General features: G+C 34.6%; 1 protein-coding gene across 1 annotated transcript; it reads right to left on the bottom strand.

Annotated features, from left to right (window-relative positions):
- Nucleotides 1-698: 698 nt before the first annotated feature.
- LOC131622213 (putative SWI/SNF-related matrix-associated actin-dependent regulator of chromatin subfamily A member 3-like 1) lies at nucleotides 699-6,600 on the bottom strand. Its single transcript, XM_058893239.1, has 3 exons — nucleotides 5,150-6,600; nucleotides 4,684-4,966; nucleotides 699-1,982 (listed from the first exon to the last, which is right to left on the bottom strand). The coding sequence occupies exons 1-3, from the start codon at nucleotides 6,467-6,469 to the stop codon at nucleotides 1,183-1,185; spliced, it is 2,403 nt and encodes an 800-aa protein (XP_058749222.1). The 5' UTR covers nucleotides 6,470-6,600; the 3' UTR covers nucleotides 699-1,182.
- Nucleotides 6,601-16,869: the final 10,269 nt, after the last annotated feature.

The raw sequence follows: 16,869 nt of genomic DNA, 5'->3' as shown, positions 1-16,869 counted from the left end.
AGTGGTTATGAGTGGTAGCATTGCCAATGAGGGGATTGAAAAAGATTCCCTCCAAAAACAACGGTGTTATGTTCTTGTGCTTCTTCTCAATCTCAGCCTTTAATATTATTCTCATCTTTTACATGGGTGTAATTCTCTTACTATCTATATTTTAATAGTAGATTATTGATTTTATAGACTCTATAGGCCACAAGAGATGATGGAATTCAAACAGTATCTCAAATTAGCCTTTCAAAAAAATAATCTAACAAAATCATTTAAATTTAACAACGGCTTGTTGTATCAGAGATTTTCTAGTATTTGTGGCCTAACAGACATCCCAAGCCATTGAAACTATACTCATAAAGTAGTAGTAAACTGAATATGTCTATTTTTTGTAAAAATATTTACCATTTGTATATTAATATTTCTTTTTTCAAAACAACGTGAGATTTCTAACTCAAATGCAACATTCATATTATAATAGAAGTTACATGCTCTTTAAGATTCAAAAGTATGACCTAGAGAAAAAGTCACGTCATTTTTAACTTGCTCTCAAGATTCTGAAGTCCCACTCTTCTATATATACTCAACTTTTCAAAACTACAAATTTCTAATGATTGCACTCAAACATAAACTTATCCTTGCTCTTCATATATAGGAATGTGGCGAGTCATCACTGATACATGAATGCAATTGTTTTCTATAAGTTGTTGGAGAATGTCACTTGCAAGTTGCAAGTTTATGAATGTGTTATTGTCAAAGTTTGTAGATTTTTTTTCTCGATACCATTTGGTATGTGGTGGTTGTGACCGACCATAGTATTGTAGGGATGACGGCTATGGTTTTGGAGAGCGTGTCTAGCTTTAAAAAAACAGAGAAGGTTAATTTGTAGGGATGGTTGTGCCAAAGAGTTCTTGAGAAGGAGGCTTTAGCACTATTAGAGACTTGGCACTGGAAAAACAACATGTAAGAAATATAGATTGATATTAGAGGTCGATTAATACAAAAACATTGAACCTTTGATTTCCTTTCAATTGTCAGCATTTGAATCTATCAAAAAGTATGAAAACCAACGATAACACTTCTAGCTCAAAAAAAGTAGCCCAACTAATATTTTTTTCAGAACTGTAAAGCTACCAAAACAAAAGTTTGAGAGACTCAAACAGACAATAATTTACATTGCCTATATGCAAACCATCTCTATTCTCCTAAAACAAAACGGAGATCCTCTATGCCCATACCAACAACATCCTTTGATCTCCTCCCAGATCCCCGGCTAGTTATTTCTTTCTTTTCCTCTTGCAACATTAAAATTTTCTCTTCAACGCTATTTTTAGCTATCAGTCTAACAATCTTCACCTCTTCTTTCTGTCCAATGCGGTGGACACGATCCATTGCCTGTTCTTCGACTGCTGGGTTCCACCACGGCTCCATTAAGTACACTCTAGAGGCAGCCGTTAGATTTATACCTGTACTTGAAGCCCTTAGACTTGCAAGGAGAATCATTGGCTCATCAACTTCTGAGAGTTGAAATTGTTCGATAACTTGAGTCCTTTGTTTAGCACTCATTGCCCCATCAAGACGCAGTGTTTTAAAGCCGGCAGCTTTCAGAGATTCTTCTAACAATGGCAGCATCTTTCGGAATTGTGAAAATACAACAGATTTGGTAGCTGGATTTTGATCCCTTGATTCTGTAAGAAGCTTTATCAAAGTAGAGACTTTTGTGGATGACCTTACATCTGGTGGACTCGGTTCAGTAGTATCAGTCTTGAGAGAGGGAACTGAGAATAGTTCAGATTCTGAAAGGGAGCGACGACAAAGTGGACAGCTAGAGTTGCTGCGCTGTAGAGTTTTCAGAATACATTCTCGGCAGAAAATATGAGCACAACATGTAATTACAACATCTGATGGGGGAGATAAACAAATTGGACAGTCAAAATCTTCACAATCTTGTAGCATCCCAATTAATGTTTGCAGCAATTCAGGGTTCTCTGAAACATCTGCTTTGAAAAAATTATGTATGGTGGTTAGTACAAAAAAGTAATACTTCATCTATTCATTATTCAAAACTCTCCTTGATATTGATGAAAATGTAGGATTCAATGTATGGTAGAACACAACCATATTATATAGTATATATCTGTTTCTTACATAAAGGCTTTGTTGAAATGACTTAACTTACATTTCTGTTTCTTATATTGGTCAGAGCGATTTGACCAAACATAGATTATTCAATGTTTTTATTCAAAAAAAGGTATCTAAAATTGACTCCTTCCTACCCTTTACTTATAAACTGACTACATCAGTTACAAACAGTAACAACAAAATAAACTCACATAGTAAAAGCAATACACTAGCCAACTAACTAGTTTATGTTTTCACACGCAACATTTGGGATTGGTAAACTTTGTAACAGGCCTCCTGAGGATGCTGGCAAGTATTTGCTGCATTGGCAGATAAGACGCTCGGCCACAAATTTTTTAACAGTGCCCTTCATATCCTTTCAGTATAGAGAGTGTGTCAGTCGTCTGTCCGTATGTTCTATAAACTCTTGAATAACCACCCGACACAATAGTATGAAACAACAACAACAATCAAGTCTAATCCCACTAAGGAGGAACGGCTACATGGATCGAACGACGTCATAATGTCCTATCGAATATCACACTTCTATCTAACTCACTAATCATGAGGTTTTTCTTAATAGTTTCTTATAGTTTTTCTAGGTCTTCCTATACCTCTAGTGGTTTGATTATCCTTCGTCTAATCTATTCTCCTTATTATAGAATCTATAGGTCTTCTTTCTACAAGCCCTAACCACCTTAAGTCTAGTTTCCACCATCTTTTCGACTATAGATATTATTCCAACTCTCTTTAATGTTGTCATCTCTAATCCTACCTCATCTAGTTTTACCACACATCAAACGCAACATCATCATCTTTGCAACATTTAATTAATTTTAGTATTGGTTCTTTACAGCCCAACACTCCGTCCCAAACAACATCACCAGTCTTCGTATAAAATCTGAGGCCTTGTACCATCTCACCCACTCAGTTTGAATTTGATGATCTATACCTTTTCTATTTCTTCGTTGTTTTGTCCAATGAACTCAAGATATTTAAATTGTATAACTTGTGGTATGATATGATCTCCCACTTTCACCTCTACATAGACTCAGACGTAAGTCTTTGTTGGTCTTGCTGGTCTATTTCTCTTTTTCACATTGATTTATGAATTCTTGATGGGTAATTGATTGGGTACTTTTGTTTCTAGCACCTGAAGTTGTGTTTCTGTTTTTCAGTATATATTAAATGTATCCAAAAAATGCATCTGAAGTTGACTCATACCATTCCCATATATACTGACTAGTGAAGTAGAAGCAAATAACAAACTCCGATAGTAAAAGTAACACTGCACAACTAACTTTCTTCTAGAATACAATAAGTTTAGGGACGTCTAGCTCCCTAACACATTTTACTAGGTTAAATCTAAGCCAGATCTTATAACAAAGAATGCTTACAATGCTTCACAGCTTCCAAAAGTCGAAATATCCAATGGTCAGAACTCACTGACCTTGTTTTCATACAATCACATCCAGACACAGGTTGTTAAGGCCATAGAACACTATCACTCAATCACCTGCCTAGATATGCCATTGCCTATCACTTAAGGTGTTTTAGCTTACCGGTAGGTTTTGGCATTAATGCCTAATTGGTATTCAACCAGTAAACAGTTGCCAACTGTTTACGTAGCTTTAATCTTTTGAAGGGAAAAAAACAATTTCAGAAAGGAAGAGTTAAGAGTTCATTAACAAATCAATGAAACAAAAATATAATGCCCAAGCAAGCCACAAATTGGCTTTTCCGAACAGTAGAGACAGTAGTCTCTACAGTCTGGGGCATAACAAAAGTAGGGATCCAACCTCTTGAGAATGTGATTTGTGATGCATACATAAGATGATAGTGGCAAGATGAAGATCCAAAGCATGAGCGTTTTGGAAAATCTTGAATTGATGATATTACACACATTATAAAATAAGACTATTTAACAACAGATGTGATGGTAGCCGGCAACTGGTAACCAATTGGCTTTGCTGCATATCAAATTCACATAAATGAAATATGTGGTAAGGTTCTGAAGCATCAACTTTAACCAATAAGATGATATTTTTTAGCCGTGAAATTATGGATTGAAATTATTAATGTGATTAGCCTTCTTTAGGCACTAATGATATTGAAGATTCTGATCACATCTCCATTATCACCAATGATGCCCCAACAAATTGAAGATAACAAACTGTTAATCGGACAGTTAACACAACATTCTAGCTCTGCCAAGAAACATATACAATGAGGTGTTGTCTGCAAGTAAGTACAGTAGATGAACATAATCATAATATATTATATATTATGATTCAAGAGTGCATGATATGTATATATGCATTTGTCATATAACCTCATGTTTCCTTTTTCCTAAGCTTCCAGCAAATTATGTATCAATTTACTGCCTATTCTATAGAAATTGATCAATGTACCCATATGGTTAAACGTTTTTACTAGTAAAGGTTTATTTTAAATAGATAAAAAATATATTAAAATTAACGCTTGAAAGCAAAGTTCATGCTCCAGGAATTATGAACATGGAAAATAAGCTAACAAATAAATATATGTGAAATCTTTGAATTGAAAGGGGAAAAATACCTTCAATTTCAGTTGAAGAAAATAGACATGCCTTGAAATCCGAAGGGCACATCGATAAATCAGCACAGATCTGACGAAGTCTTAGAATCATACTTAGTATAGTAGAATAACTATACATTAGTCTGTCATTGTTCATAAGCGACCTTATTTCATCTTTAACCTCATCATAGAGTTTACGCTCTTCGCATGAAAGTTCAACATAACAAGTCTCTACAATCTTAGGTGGAAGCCCCACCAATGCAGTGTCTTTTGTTCTTCGTAATGATATTGCCGCCATCAAAACCTACCAACAAGAAGTAAAACCAAATAAATAAACAAGCTTATAAAAAAGCATAGAAAGCCAAAACCACACAAGAATAATCAGTAACCAGGACTGAAATTCAAATTTAATTCACTGAGAAAAAAGAAACAAATAGTTGTTGTATGAAATTAAAATTCAATTCTATACATTGATATTGAATTATACCTGCAATCGGTTGAGCCCAGTCTGTTTGCCTTGATTAAGAGGACGTTGAACCAAGCTTTGCCAATAACTCTTGATTGAAAAAGGCTCAAAATGCAAAAAAGCCATAAGAGAAAACAAATCATAAGAACCATTCTGAATAGGTGTTCCAGTAACAGCCCATCTCCTCTTAGCATTCAAAGCAATAACAGCCTGACTCTGTGCAGCATTAACATTCTTAATCATATGTGCTTCATCCAAAACAATTCTCCTCCACCCCAATTTCTTCACTGCAGTATCCAGCGACCGCAACTCAGCTCCCAAAGTAGCATAAGTAGTCAACACAACATCATATTTTCGCAGTTCTTCAGCATCTTGAGTCCTTCTATCACCATAATACATATAAACCTTCAACGCGCCACGGTTAGTATGCTCTTCCAATTGAGTTATCCAAGTCGAAATAACCGAAGGAGGACACACAATCAATGTAGCATTTGTCTCTACAACACTCCTCCCTCTTTTCTTCCCACCTTTCATTTTCATCTTATCATAAGCAATCAACGAAAGCAAAGTTAAAGTCTTCCCTAATCCCATACCATCCGCGAATATCCCTCCCCGGAGCGGCTCCGGTTTAGTGTTGGTTTGGTAATTCGTCAACACATTGACGAAACTCCCCTCCTTCTCTTCCCAAAACTGCGGTAAATCCTCGGAACTTTCACGGTGGAAAAGCCATCCCAGAGCTTCTTTTTGATGCTGAAGAAGCTCTGATTTGATTATGTTAGAAGGAGGGTTTAACGGTTCATGAATTTGGTTTTTGGAAGCTAGGTTTTCACGGACGAGTTTGAAAACTTGGTCTAGGTTTTTATTACTGGTGGTTTTTGTGGTGGTGGATTCGGCGCGGGTTTCTTTAACGGCGGCGGCGTTGGATAAAGTAAAAGAAGGATCAGAGTGCGAAATGAAGTGAACAGGTGAATCGTTAAAAGCGTCATGAACAACATCAAAAGCAGAGAAATGAGCGAAAACATGAATCTGGCAAGGGATACGAAATTTACTGTTATTGTTGTTGCGAGGGTTAGTTTGAACGATGGCTTCAACGTGGATGAGTGAAGCGTCGATGAGCGGCGAAAGAACGGCGGCAACGGAGCGTTCGATGTAACCGACTTGGAGGGATTGAGTGTTTTGAACTTTGATGGCGTTTGAGTCGTATGGGTTGAGAGGCTCCCGGAGTAGGCCGACCATTTCGCGGCCGGTTATTGTGCCGGAGTAGTGCTTTATGCCGACGATGTTGGCCATGACGAAGCCGGCCAGGTAGGTGTCGGTTTCGGATTGGGAAAAGGGTTCCATGGGTTTGGTGTTTTGATTTCTTTCCGGTGGGTTTGTGTGGGAATGACCTAATGGGAGAAGATAAACAGTGCTCTTCTTGTTTGTGATATAGAATTTGAATCCGTGGCGATGATTGTTGGGGCGGGTATTTATTGTGATTAAAATTATAACGTATTTATTTGAAGTTTAAATTTCAAATATGGTTATACATTTTCAATTTAACATTAATATTTTCTAATATATTATTTATGAGACAATAGGTGCTATAAAATAATTTTACATCGTTCACTAATGATTATTGTGTATTCGGTTCAATTATATCTTTAGAGATATATTTAATTTAGTAATATGATATAGTCGGGTGAACATTTTTATTAGACGAAAGTGTAAAATTATTTTACATCGTTAATAAAGGTCAAAACGAAAGTGATTCTTTTTATGAAATACGGCGTTTATTAACACCACCACCAAATTTTTGGTATAGTTCTTCTTTGTTTTTCATTAAAAATGTGGTACTTTTGAATGTATTGTTGAAATGTGCAGGAATAACCAAAGATCAATCACAAAAGTAGAAATGCCTTACATACTTTGCTTAGCGAAAGCTAGCAAGCAGCAGTGAATGCAAACAGAAGCAAACAAGCAAAAGTTCGCTTGAAGCGAGACGCAGCGAGCAGCAACGAAGTGGAGACAGAACCAAAAGCATGGAATTCACTTGAAGCGAGTATACTTCGCTAAGCATAGTTTGGCAATTTATTCAGGGCGGTTTGAATTGCTTAATGGAGAAGGAATGCATGTTCGCTTAGCGAAAGTTGCAGGACAAAAATACCATAAAAGGATCAAAAACTCAGTTGAAAAGGGATCTGGTCTGTTTAGTTTTACACTTTATAATAGAGGTTGAGAGGATACGAGCTAGATACACATCAAGAGTCAGGATACTATTGTTGATGCACATTCATCACAATTTCTGCATTTTTTATCTAGCTGCCATGATGATGGATAGTTAATTATCTTCTCTTGTTGGGATAGGAAGTTATCCACCGAATCATATTTATATTTATTTATCATCATGCTATATAATCAGTTATCTATATTTATCAAATGTTATCTTTGTTTTTACCGATTAAATCTTTATATTAGAATTGATATTGATAAGTACTTTTTGAATCTCGAACTAAGTTAACATTATGTTGAAATTTAAATGCTAGACATAGAATCAGAATTTAACATTCATATGAGTATCAGATCTTAATGATATTGGATTATTTACTAGACTGAGAAATCATCAATTAAATAATCCAATAGAAATCTCAGTAGAATTTTAGAAATAAAACTATTGTGGGTGATACGTGATGATAAAAGAATGAATAGCCAATTTTTTATTACATGATCAATGATTATATACGATCTGGTGGATGAAACCAAATCCCAACAAGATCTATTGCCTTCGAAACTCACTTTTCTACACTTTATTGTTGTCGCTTTTGTTACTATTTTATATCATGTTACAACCTACAAACATCTTTGAAAACCTTCTTAAATTGTTATTAAATATTAAAAAGCTTATAGTATCGCACTAGTCCTTGTGGAGACAATATAACATACTTACTTTTGATTTACCATACATCAAAATGGCGTCGTTGTCGAGGGCTGACATTTAGATAGTACAAGCATTACGACAGTTTTTATCATTTAAGTTTGTGCTTACTGTATATATACATACATATCTATTCTCCATCTTTTCACTAACTTTTGTCTAGGTAAGTTTGTAAGTTTGTGTATGCAAGGTAAGACTCTGTAAAACCAGCTATTGTTTGATCCCAAGATTGAAAGAACAACCCAGAGAAACAAGAGACAGACAAAGAAACAAAAATAACTAGCCAAACAAAAGAATCAAAAGAAATAAAATTCAACTTTATCTTCCTCAATGAATCCCAAATCAGAAAGTATGGTTGCTCTTGAAGGTGGACCAGAAATCATCAACAATGGTGGTATGTCATGTCATAATAGTCCAAGACGGCTGGCACGTCTCACCAACAACCTCAGTCGCAACAACCGACAAACAGAGATGAAGATTGGACTGGTTCAAATTCTTTATGCAAATCCATTTGCAAGTCTTGACCATGAAGATCCATACACACATCTCACTAAGTTTTATGAACTTGTAGATACGTTTGGCGTTAAAGAAACTGAACAAGAGGCAGTGTTCATGAGATTTTTCCCTCATTCTCTGATAGGAAAAACTGGAATACCTTGGAGGAAAATTTTCTGAACTGATTCTTCCCACATAATAGATTCATGGATGCAAAGACAACAATCACCGCATTCATTCAGAGTGCAACAGAAACACTTTGTGAAGCATGGGAATAGTACAAATCCATGTTGCGTAAATATCTGAATCATGGTTTCAATAATCTTACCCAAATTCATATATTTTGCAACAGGCTTCAACCGCAACCAAAGCTTCTATTAGATGCAACAGCTGGTGGTTCTTTAATGGCCAAAAGTGTTGAGGATGCAATTTCTATTATTGATCGTATGGCTCTCAATGATCCTCAAGTCAAATATGTTAGAACAAGAATTGTTCTGATCAATATTTTTAGTTTTGATAATAACAATGTATATGAATTTTGCTTAAGACAATGTGGTACTCTAATCCTATGCAATTTTCATTTCAGGAAATATATGAAGAGTATGCACAAAATCAGCGCAAGAAGCACTGACTCAGAAGGTTCAGCATGCAACATCAGAACATGCTCTGGCAAGACATCAGAAGATGGTCAAGCAGAATCAGAACATGGTCTATTGAAGCATCAGAAGAACTTGAGATCAGAAGCAGAAGCACTGAAGTTCTCATGGTATCACGCTTGAAGCACTTCAAAGTCAGAAGACAAGAAGATGCTCTGCACCAAGCTGTTTGACTCTGATATATTCAAACGTTGTATCTACAAAGATCAGATCAGAAGCAAGTACAAGATGGCAGGCTACGCTGACTGATAAAAGGAACGTTAGAAGCTATTAAAGGCAAAGTCAGTTAAAGCAGGAAAAGCAAGGCTCGAGGTAGTTGACAAAAGAGTGAAACATTAAATGCAATGTTGTACGGATCACGCAACGCATTAAATGCTCCCAACGGTCATCTTCTCAAAACGCCTATAAATAGAAGTTCTGATGAGAAGCTGAATACAACACTCTACGCAAACATACAGAAACACTGCCAAAGTGAAAAGCTCTCAAAACTTCAACTTCACTTCATTACTGTTGTAATATCTTAGTGAGATTAAGCTTAAACTTAAGAGAAATATCACAATTGTGATTATAGCTTTTTAAGAAGCATTGTAATTTGTTTACATTAATTTGTAAAAGGTTCCTAGAGTGATCAAGGTGTGATCAGAATACTCTAGAAGACTTAGAAGGTATCTAAGTGGAAAACCATTGTAATCAAGGTTGATTAGTGGATTAAATTCTCAGGTGAGGTAAATCACTCTAAGGGGGTAGACTGGAGTAGTTTCGTTAACAACGAACCAGGATAAAAATCATTGTGCAATTGTTTTTATCTTAAGAGGTTTTAAAGAAACACTTATTCAAACCCCCCCTTTCAAAGTGTTTTTCTATCCTTCAATTGGCATCAGAGCGTCGGTTCTAAGGTGCAAGCACTTAACCGTGTTTAGAAAAGATTCAGGAAGAGAAAAACGCTAAGTCAAGATGGTTAAAACTCCACCACCTACATCTACATCTGGCTCTGCTGAGCAACACAATGGTTTGTTGCTTCGATTTTCTTTGTGGTGTGTTTGCGTTGGGATGACCTAAAGGGAGAAGATAAACAATGCTCTTCTTGTTTGTGATATAGAATTTGAATCCGTGGCGATGATTGTTGGGGCGGGTATTTATTGTGATTAAAATTACAACGTATTTATTTGAAGTTTAAATTTCAAATATGGTTATACATTTTCAATTTAAGTGCTATAAAATAATATAGTACTGTGTATTCCGTTAAATCATATAGATATGGACCCGTTTGTTTCAGTTTTTTCTTAAAATGATTTTTATATTGTTACAAAATTTTGTGTAAAAACATTTTACAAAGAAATTTTTTATAAAAACTTTAAATGAAAATTTGGTTTGAATAAATATTCTTAAAATGTAATTTTAGATATTTTATATATTTATGGAAAAAAATTGAATATCAAAATTTTAAAAAATCACTTAATTTTGAAGCTATTTCAAATAGATTTTCATAAAAATTATTTTCGAAATATAACTTTTCGAAAAAATTGCAATTTTGACTAAGTTTTGGTCTTCAATAATTTATGTTTATGTTATAGGATATCAAAATTAGTGTTTCATTTTAGAAAAAACAAATATAAAAAAACTTGTAATATTTTGAAAAACGGTTTTGAAAAATCTATTTTCAAAAATACAAAGAAAAAATCCATTTTTTAAAGCTAAACAAATGGGCCCTATTTAAAATCTATTTTTAACTTAGTAATATGATATAGTCGGGTGAAGCATTTTTATTGGACGAAAGTATAAAATTAATTTACATCGTTGATAAAGGTCAAATAAAAAGTGAATCTTTTTACAAAACTCGACATTTATTTACACAACACCAAAGTTTTGGTATAGTTCTCCTTATTTTTTAATTAAAATATGGTACTCTTGAATGTATTGCTGAAATGTGCAAGAACAACTAAAGATCACATCAGATCACTCACAAAACAAGAAATGCCATGTATACTTTGCTTAGCGAAAGCTAGCGAGTAGCAGTGAATGCAAACAGAAGCAAACAAGCAAAAGTTCACTTAAAGTGAGACCCAACGAGCACCAATGAAGTGGAGACAGAACCAAAAGCATGGAATTCGCTCAAAGTGAGTATACTTTGCTAAGCGTAGTTTGGCAGTTTATTTAGGGCGATTTGAATTGTTTAAGGGAGAAGGAATGCATGTTCGCTTAACGAACTCATCTTTGCTTAGCAAAAGTTGCAGGGCAGAAATACTATAAAAGGATCAGAAACTCAGTTTAACGGGGATATGGTCTTTTTAGTTTTACACTTCACTTGTAATAGAAGTAAGAGGGAGAATTGAGAAGATACGAGTTGGATACCCATTAAGAGTCGGGAAATCGTTGTTGATGCACATTCATCTCAATTTCTCCATTTTGTATCTAGCTACCATGATGATGGATAGCTAATTATCTTCTCTTGTTGGGATATGAAGTGATCCACTGAATCCTATGTATATTTATTGATCATCATATTATATATTCAGCTATCCATATTTATCAAATGTTATATTTGTTTTTACCGATTAAATGCTTATATTAGAATTGTTATCGACAAGTACTTTTCGAATCTCGATCTAAGATAACATTACGTTGAAATTTAATTGCTAGACATAGAATCAGAATTTAACATCCATACGAGTATCAGATCTTAATGATATTTGATTGTTTACTAGATTGAGAAATTATCTTCTCTTATTGGGATAGAAATAAAAGTACCGTGGGTGATACGTGATGATAAAAGAATGAATAGCCAATTTATGATAACATGATCAATGATTGTATATAATTCGGTGGATGAAACCAAATTCCAACAATATATATTGCCTTTGAAACCCGCTTTTCTACACTTTATTGTTGTCGCTTTTGTTACTATTTTATATCACGTTACAACCTACAAACATCTTTGAAAACCTACTTAAATTGTTATTAAATGTTAAAAAGCTTATAGTATCGCACTAGTCCCTGAGGAGACCATATGGCATACTTACTTTTGATTTACTATACATCAAATTGGTGTCGTTGTCGGGGACTGGCGTTTAGATAGTACATACATACATATCTATTCTCCATCCTTTAGCTAACTTTTATTTGGGTAGGTTTGTAAGCTTTGTGTATGCAAGGTAAGACTCCAGAAAACCAACTACTGTTTGATCCCGAGATCGAAAGAAAAGCCCGAAGAAACAAGAGACAGATAAAGAAATAAAAATAATTAGCCAAACAAAAGAATCAAAAGAAAGAAAATTCTACTTTATCTTTCTCAATGAATCCCAAATTAGAGAGTATGGCAACTCCTGAAGGTGGGCCAGAAGTCATCAACAATGGTGGTATGTCGTGTCATAATAGTCCAAGACGACTGGCACATCTTACCAACAATTAGAGCTGTCAAAATGGGCTCGGTCCATCGGGCCGGCCCATAAGCCCAACAATTTAGCGTGGGTCGGACCACAAAATACCTTAAAAAAACACGACCTTGTCTTTTTGGGCCAGTCCACCGGGCCTATGTTTTTTATGGGCTGGGTCGGGCCAAGCGGGCTTCGGGTTGGCCCATTAAAAAAATATTTTGGTAAATATTGGCGAAAAAAGATTGAGATAAGATATGATTTCATAAATGTGTTTTCAAATCATAAAGAAAAGTTAAAGAGAACCAAGATATATTTTCAAGATGATGTGATCAAGGAAATGGTTGTGAGATAAAGAGAAAATTTGATAAGTATTGGTGATAATATTAAGTTACTTTATACTTTTACATGGATGATTTTGTGGTATTCATATATATTTATGGATAAATATTTTAAACATCACTTATATACGTTTATGATAACTCTCTACTTATGTTGTATTGTATTTATCCATTACATCATTTTTATAAAATTAAAACTATATTATTAAAATACTGACTGACAAAGTAAAGGATTAGTACCCTGACCAACCAAATCAAGTCATGACCAAGTGGAATACCTTGGAGAAAGTTTTTTTGAGCAGATTCTTCCTACTTAATAGATTCATGGGTGCAAAAACAAATGATAAGCATTTAGCAAAAACAACATGGACATTGACAAAAAGCTCAAAAGGGTTAACAAATGATCACACACTCACAAGGTGAATTGACTATTTGGTTATGGTGGTTGTGCTCAAACTGAAACAAAATGCCTTGATCCTTTTCATGCTTTCATAAAATAAACATAAACAAAAGATTAAGCATAATAAAATCCAGTTAAAACAAAGATTGTGGCCTCCAGCATATATGAACAATGGAAAGCTTCCTCACATTTATGGTTTGGGAATTAAAGTGATTCAATCAACAAACAAGTAATGCAAAAGAATGAATGACATGATAATTGTACAAATGAAATGTTTCCTAAACATGTTATGCTGTAGAAAGCGATAAATGAGTACCTTGAATGATACAACTTCAAAAATAATATCCTACCATACATCCGCAAGTTGAAACACTCAAGCTTTGGAAAATCACCTCAAAAATCTTCGAATCACCGAACAAAATTTGAATCGAAACAACCAACAAAAGAATTAGAAAAACAAAACTAATATATACTACTAATTAGCCTTGGTGAAAATGGTAAAAAGGAGTGAACCAAGTGGAATAGGAACCCCACTGGTACAGAGCAGGAAAACAAAATTATGCTATGCTCGCTTAGCGAGATCTGTTCCGCTTAGCAATGACAGAAAAACCAGAAAACCAGAACAGAATTAGGTGTTCCAGCCCTTTCCACTTCACCTAAATACCTCTTATACTAGAATATAAACAAAAATTTACAACAGTTGAGGTGCCTCCTAACAAGCGCTTGTTTTACGTCGTTAGCTCGACGCCTTTATTATTTTGGTGTTTGGAAAGTAGCTTCCTGCTCCAATCATGCCATGGTGACGTCTCACCGCGCAAACCTAAAGAAAGTGTCCTAACCAACCACTCAACAAACGATACAGGTACAAATATATACAACAATTATACGAACATAAAAGAAAATGCAAGTATACAATTATGTACACAAACCAACACATATGCACAAGTATAGAACACAAACAACTATTATCATACAGAAAGAGAAAAGTTGGTGAATGTTGGATTCACAAGTTGAAAAGTGAAGATTTTGAATAACGAACTGGTCCGATCTCAACGCGTTTTACCAACATTCACCAACAAAAGTATACTTGTATGCAAACATATACAAGTAAACCTATATGGTGAACATAAACAAGTAAACATGTACAAGTAAATATATATACAAGTGAAACTATACAATATATACGATATATACAAAGCTCAAAACCACGGAAACTATTGCGATGCAATTCAACAACCATCCCCGGGAACGGCGCCATTTTGTTGAAGCAAGCATAGCGGCAAGCAACAAAAGATTTAGAAATATTGATTTGGGATTTATCGTCCTCAGAGATGGAGAGATTCCATTCAACAGTTTCTACGGTTTCGAGCTTGGGTTTGAATAAACAAAAGATAAAAAGATATAAACAAGAAAAAATAGACACATTCTTAGAAGAGAAATAACTTATCAGGAATGTAAATATATTCACTCTTCACAAACATACACTTACCAACTCATTATACCCAACCTACGATACTCATCTATGTTATCATGTTTTCTAAGCCAATCCTACTTTAAGAATGAAGTTGATGGTGTTTGGACTCAAAAATACCCAAACTATAACCTAAAAATGTGATTTCCCCCTTTTTAACAAATTTGAAAATTCGCCAGCTCGCTTAGCGGCACAGAGTCCGCTTAGCGGACTCTGCTAAAAATCAGATTTTGTTTTCGCCATAACTCGAGAATCGTAACTCCAAATTGCGCTCGGTTCGAAGCGTTGGAAAGCTTATTCAATGCTCTCTCCAATAATGAATGAATGGAAACCAAAATGATGATTTTGGTCATCCTTATTTTGAGCATATGGAAGTCCGCTTGACGGTGGCTAAGCGGGCTTGCACCAAAACTGCGAAATCAAAGTCGTGCCTTTGACACTTTATTCCTCAAGGCTCCAATATGCATAACTACCTACAAAACACAGGAAAAACTATCAAATGGTATAAAAGTATATGAAAATACAACTATTCACAAAGTATACGTATTTATACACAAAACGGGGAATTATTCAAACGGTATTAACAAAAGTATCGATAAGTGCCACTATTTACATACACAAAATAAATACATTTTGGCACTTATCAGTATTCGAGTGGAAAACACAACTTGCCATCCACAAGTATGAGGAGATGAGTATTTGCATCATCTTAATATAGAAATTTTACTTTGACTTTCTCCCAAGCATGTCTCAACATTCAAGTGGAAAATATCAATCACTTCACAACATCTTTTAGGGGCTTAGTGATTTCCATCACTACAAGAATTAGACTAATATCCATTCTTTGAGGGAAGGTTTTAAAAGAAAAAGTGCACAAAGGCACAAAAATAAATTTGATGATGTTTGTCTTTTTTAGAGTTTTTGAAAGAGTTTGAATATGCTTAAGTGTTTTAGCATTTATTAAGAAAAATATTTTCGGGATCACTTGACAAAGTCAATGTTTATTGAGAAAAAGGTTTAGAGTTTGAAAACAAGAAGTTTTTTGAAATAGGGAAAAGTTTTGAAAATTGAAGAAGTGGGTAGAAGATGAAAAGACTATCCTAAAGCATAAAAATAAATGACATAAAATAAAAGGTCTCATTGTAAGGTAGCCCCAGAGAAATCCTTTATGTGTGCAACTGTACTAACTACAAGATGTAGCAAGCATTTGACATAGGTCAAAATGAGCATTCTTTTTCCTTTAGATTAAACCACGAGATAATCAAGCAAGCAAGAATAGCATATGATTAGATGAATCCTTAAGCAAGTAGATGAAAACCAAGCATCAGATGAATATCAATACCATATTGTATCAGATGAATCCTAATTCCTCAAACCAAGATCAAAAGTTTGTCAAAATAAGGCCAAGCCTTGACTTGAAAGTCAAAGGTCTAGATGAATCTCAAGGTCTCAGATACAACATATTCCATCAAATGGAAAGACTAGATCCTAAGTCCAAAGTCCAAAAGTATTCCTAAAACTCATCAAAGGCACTGCTATCTTTTGAATTGAGGATTATACCAAGTTTCTGCTGCAAGATCTTAACTCTTAGACAATTATTAGATACAAACTTCCTAACATAACCTCCAAGGATTCCAATGGTAGAGTAACATCTATGTGAATTGCTCTTATATCCATTTGGAATTCCAACTTAATTTGTTTGTGTGTTCATTATCTCTTGTTCGATCTAGGAGGAAACTCCATGGATCATCTCAAGAGTGTTCCACACTTTCTTAGTGGAATCATGGTTAAAAACATAATAGAAATCTTTATAAATTAAAGCACTTATGAAAATATGTTTGACTTTAAAACCAGGTTTTAATTTTCTCTTGACTTATCAAAAGATATTTATAGAAGTTCGCCCTAACCACTCAGCCTATATCCTCTCCCAAGAATGACTTCTTGAGAGTTCCACTATATATGAGAGTTTTTCACAGGTTATGCCTACAAACCTTCTTACAACAGAAATTGGATTTTTACATTGACTACCCTCCAAACCAACAACTAGATTTTGTACAAGGCAAATCCCTAAGCTTTTATATCAAGCTTTGCTC

This window comes from Vicia villosa, unplaced genomic scaffold, assembly GCF_029867415.1.
Source record: "Vicia villosa cultivar HV-30 ecotype Madison, WI unplaced genomic scaffold, Vvil1.0 ctg.000025F_1_1, whole genome shotgun sequence".
Taxonomy (NCBI): Eukaryota; Viridiplantae; Streptophyta; class Magnoliopsida; order Fabales; family Fabaceae; genus Vicia; species Vicia villosa.
This window is presented reverse-complemented; position numbering and strand designations above follow the sequence as displayed.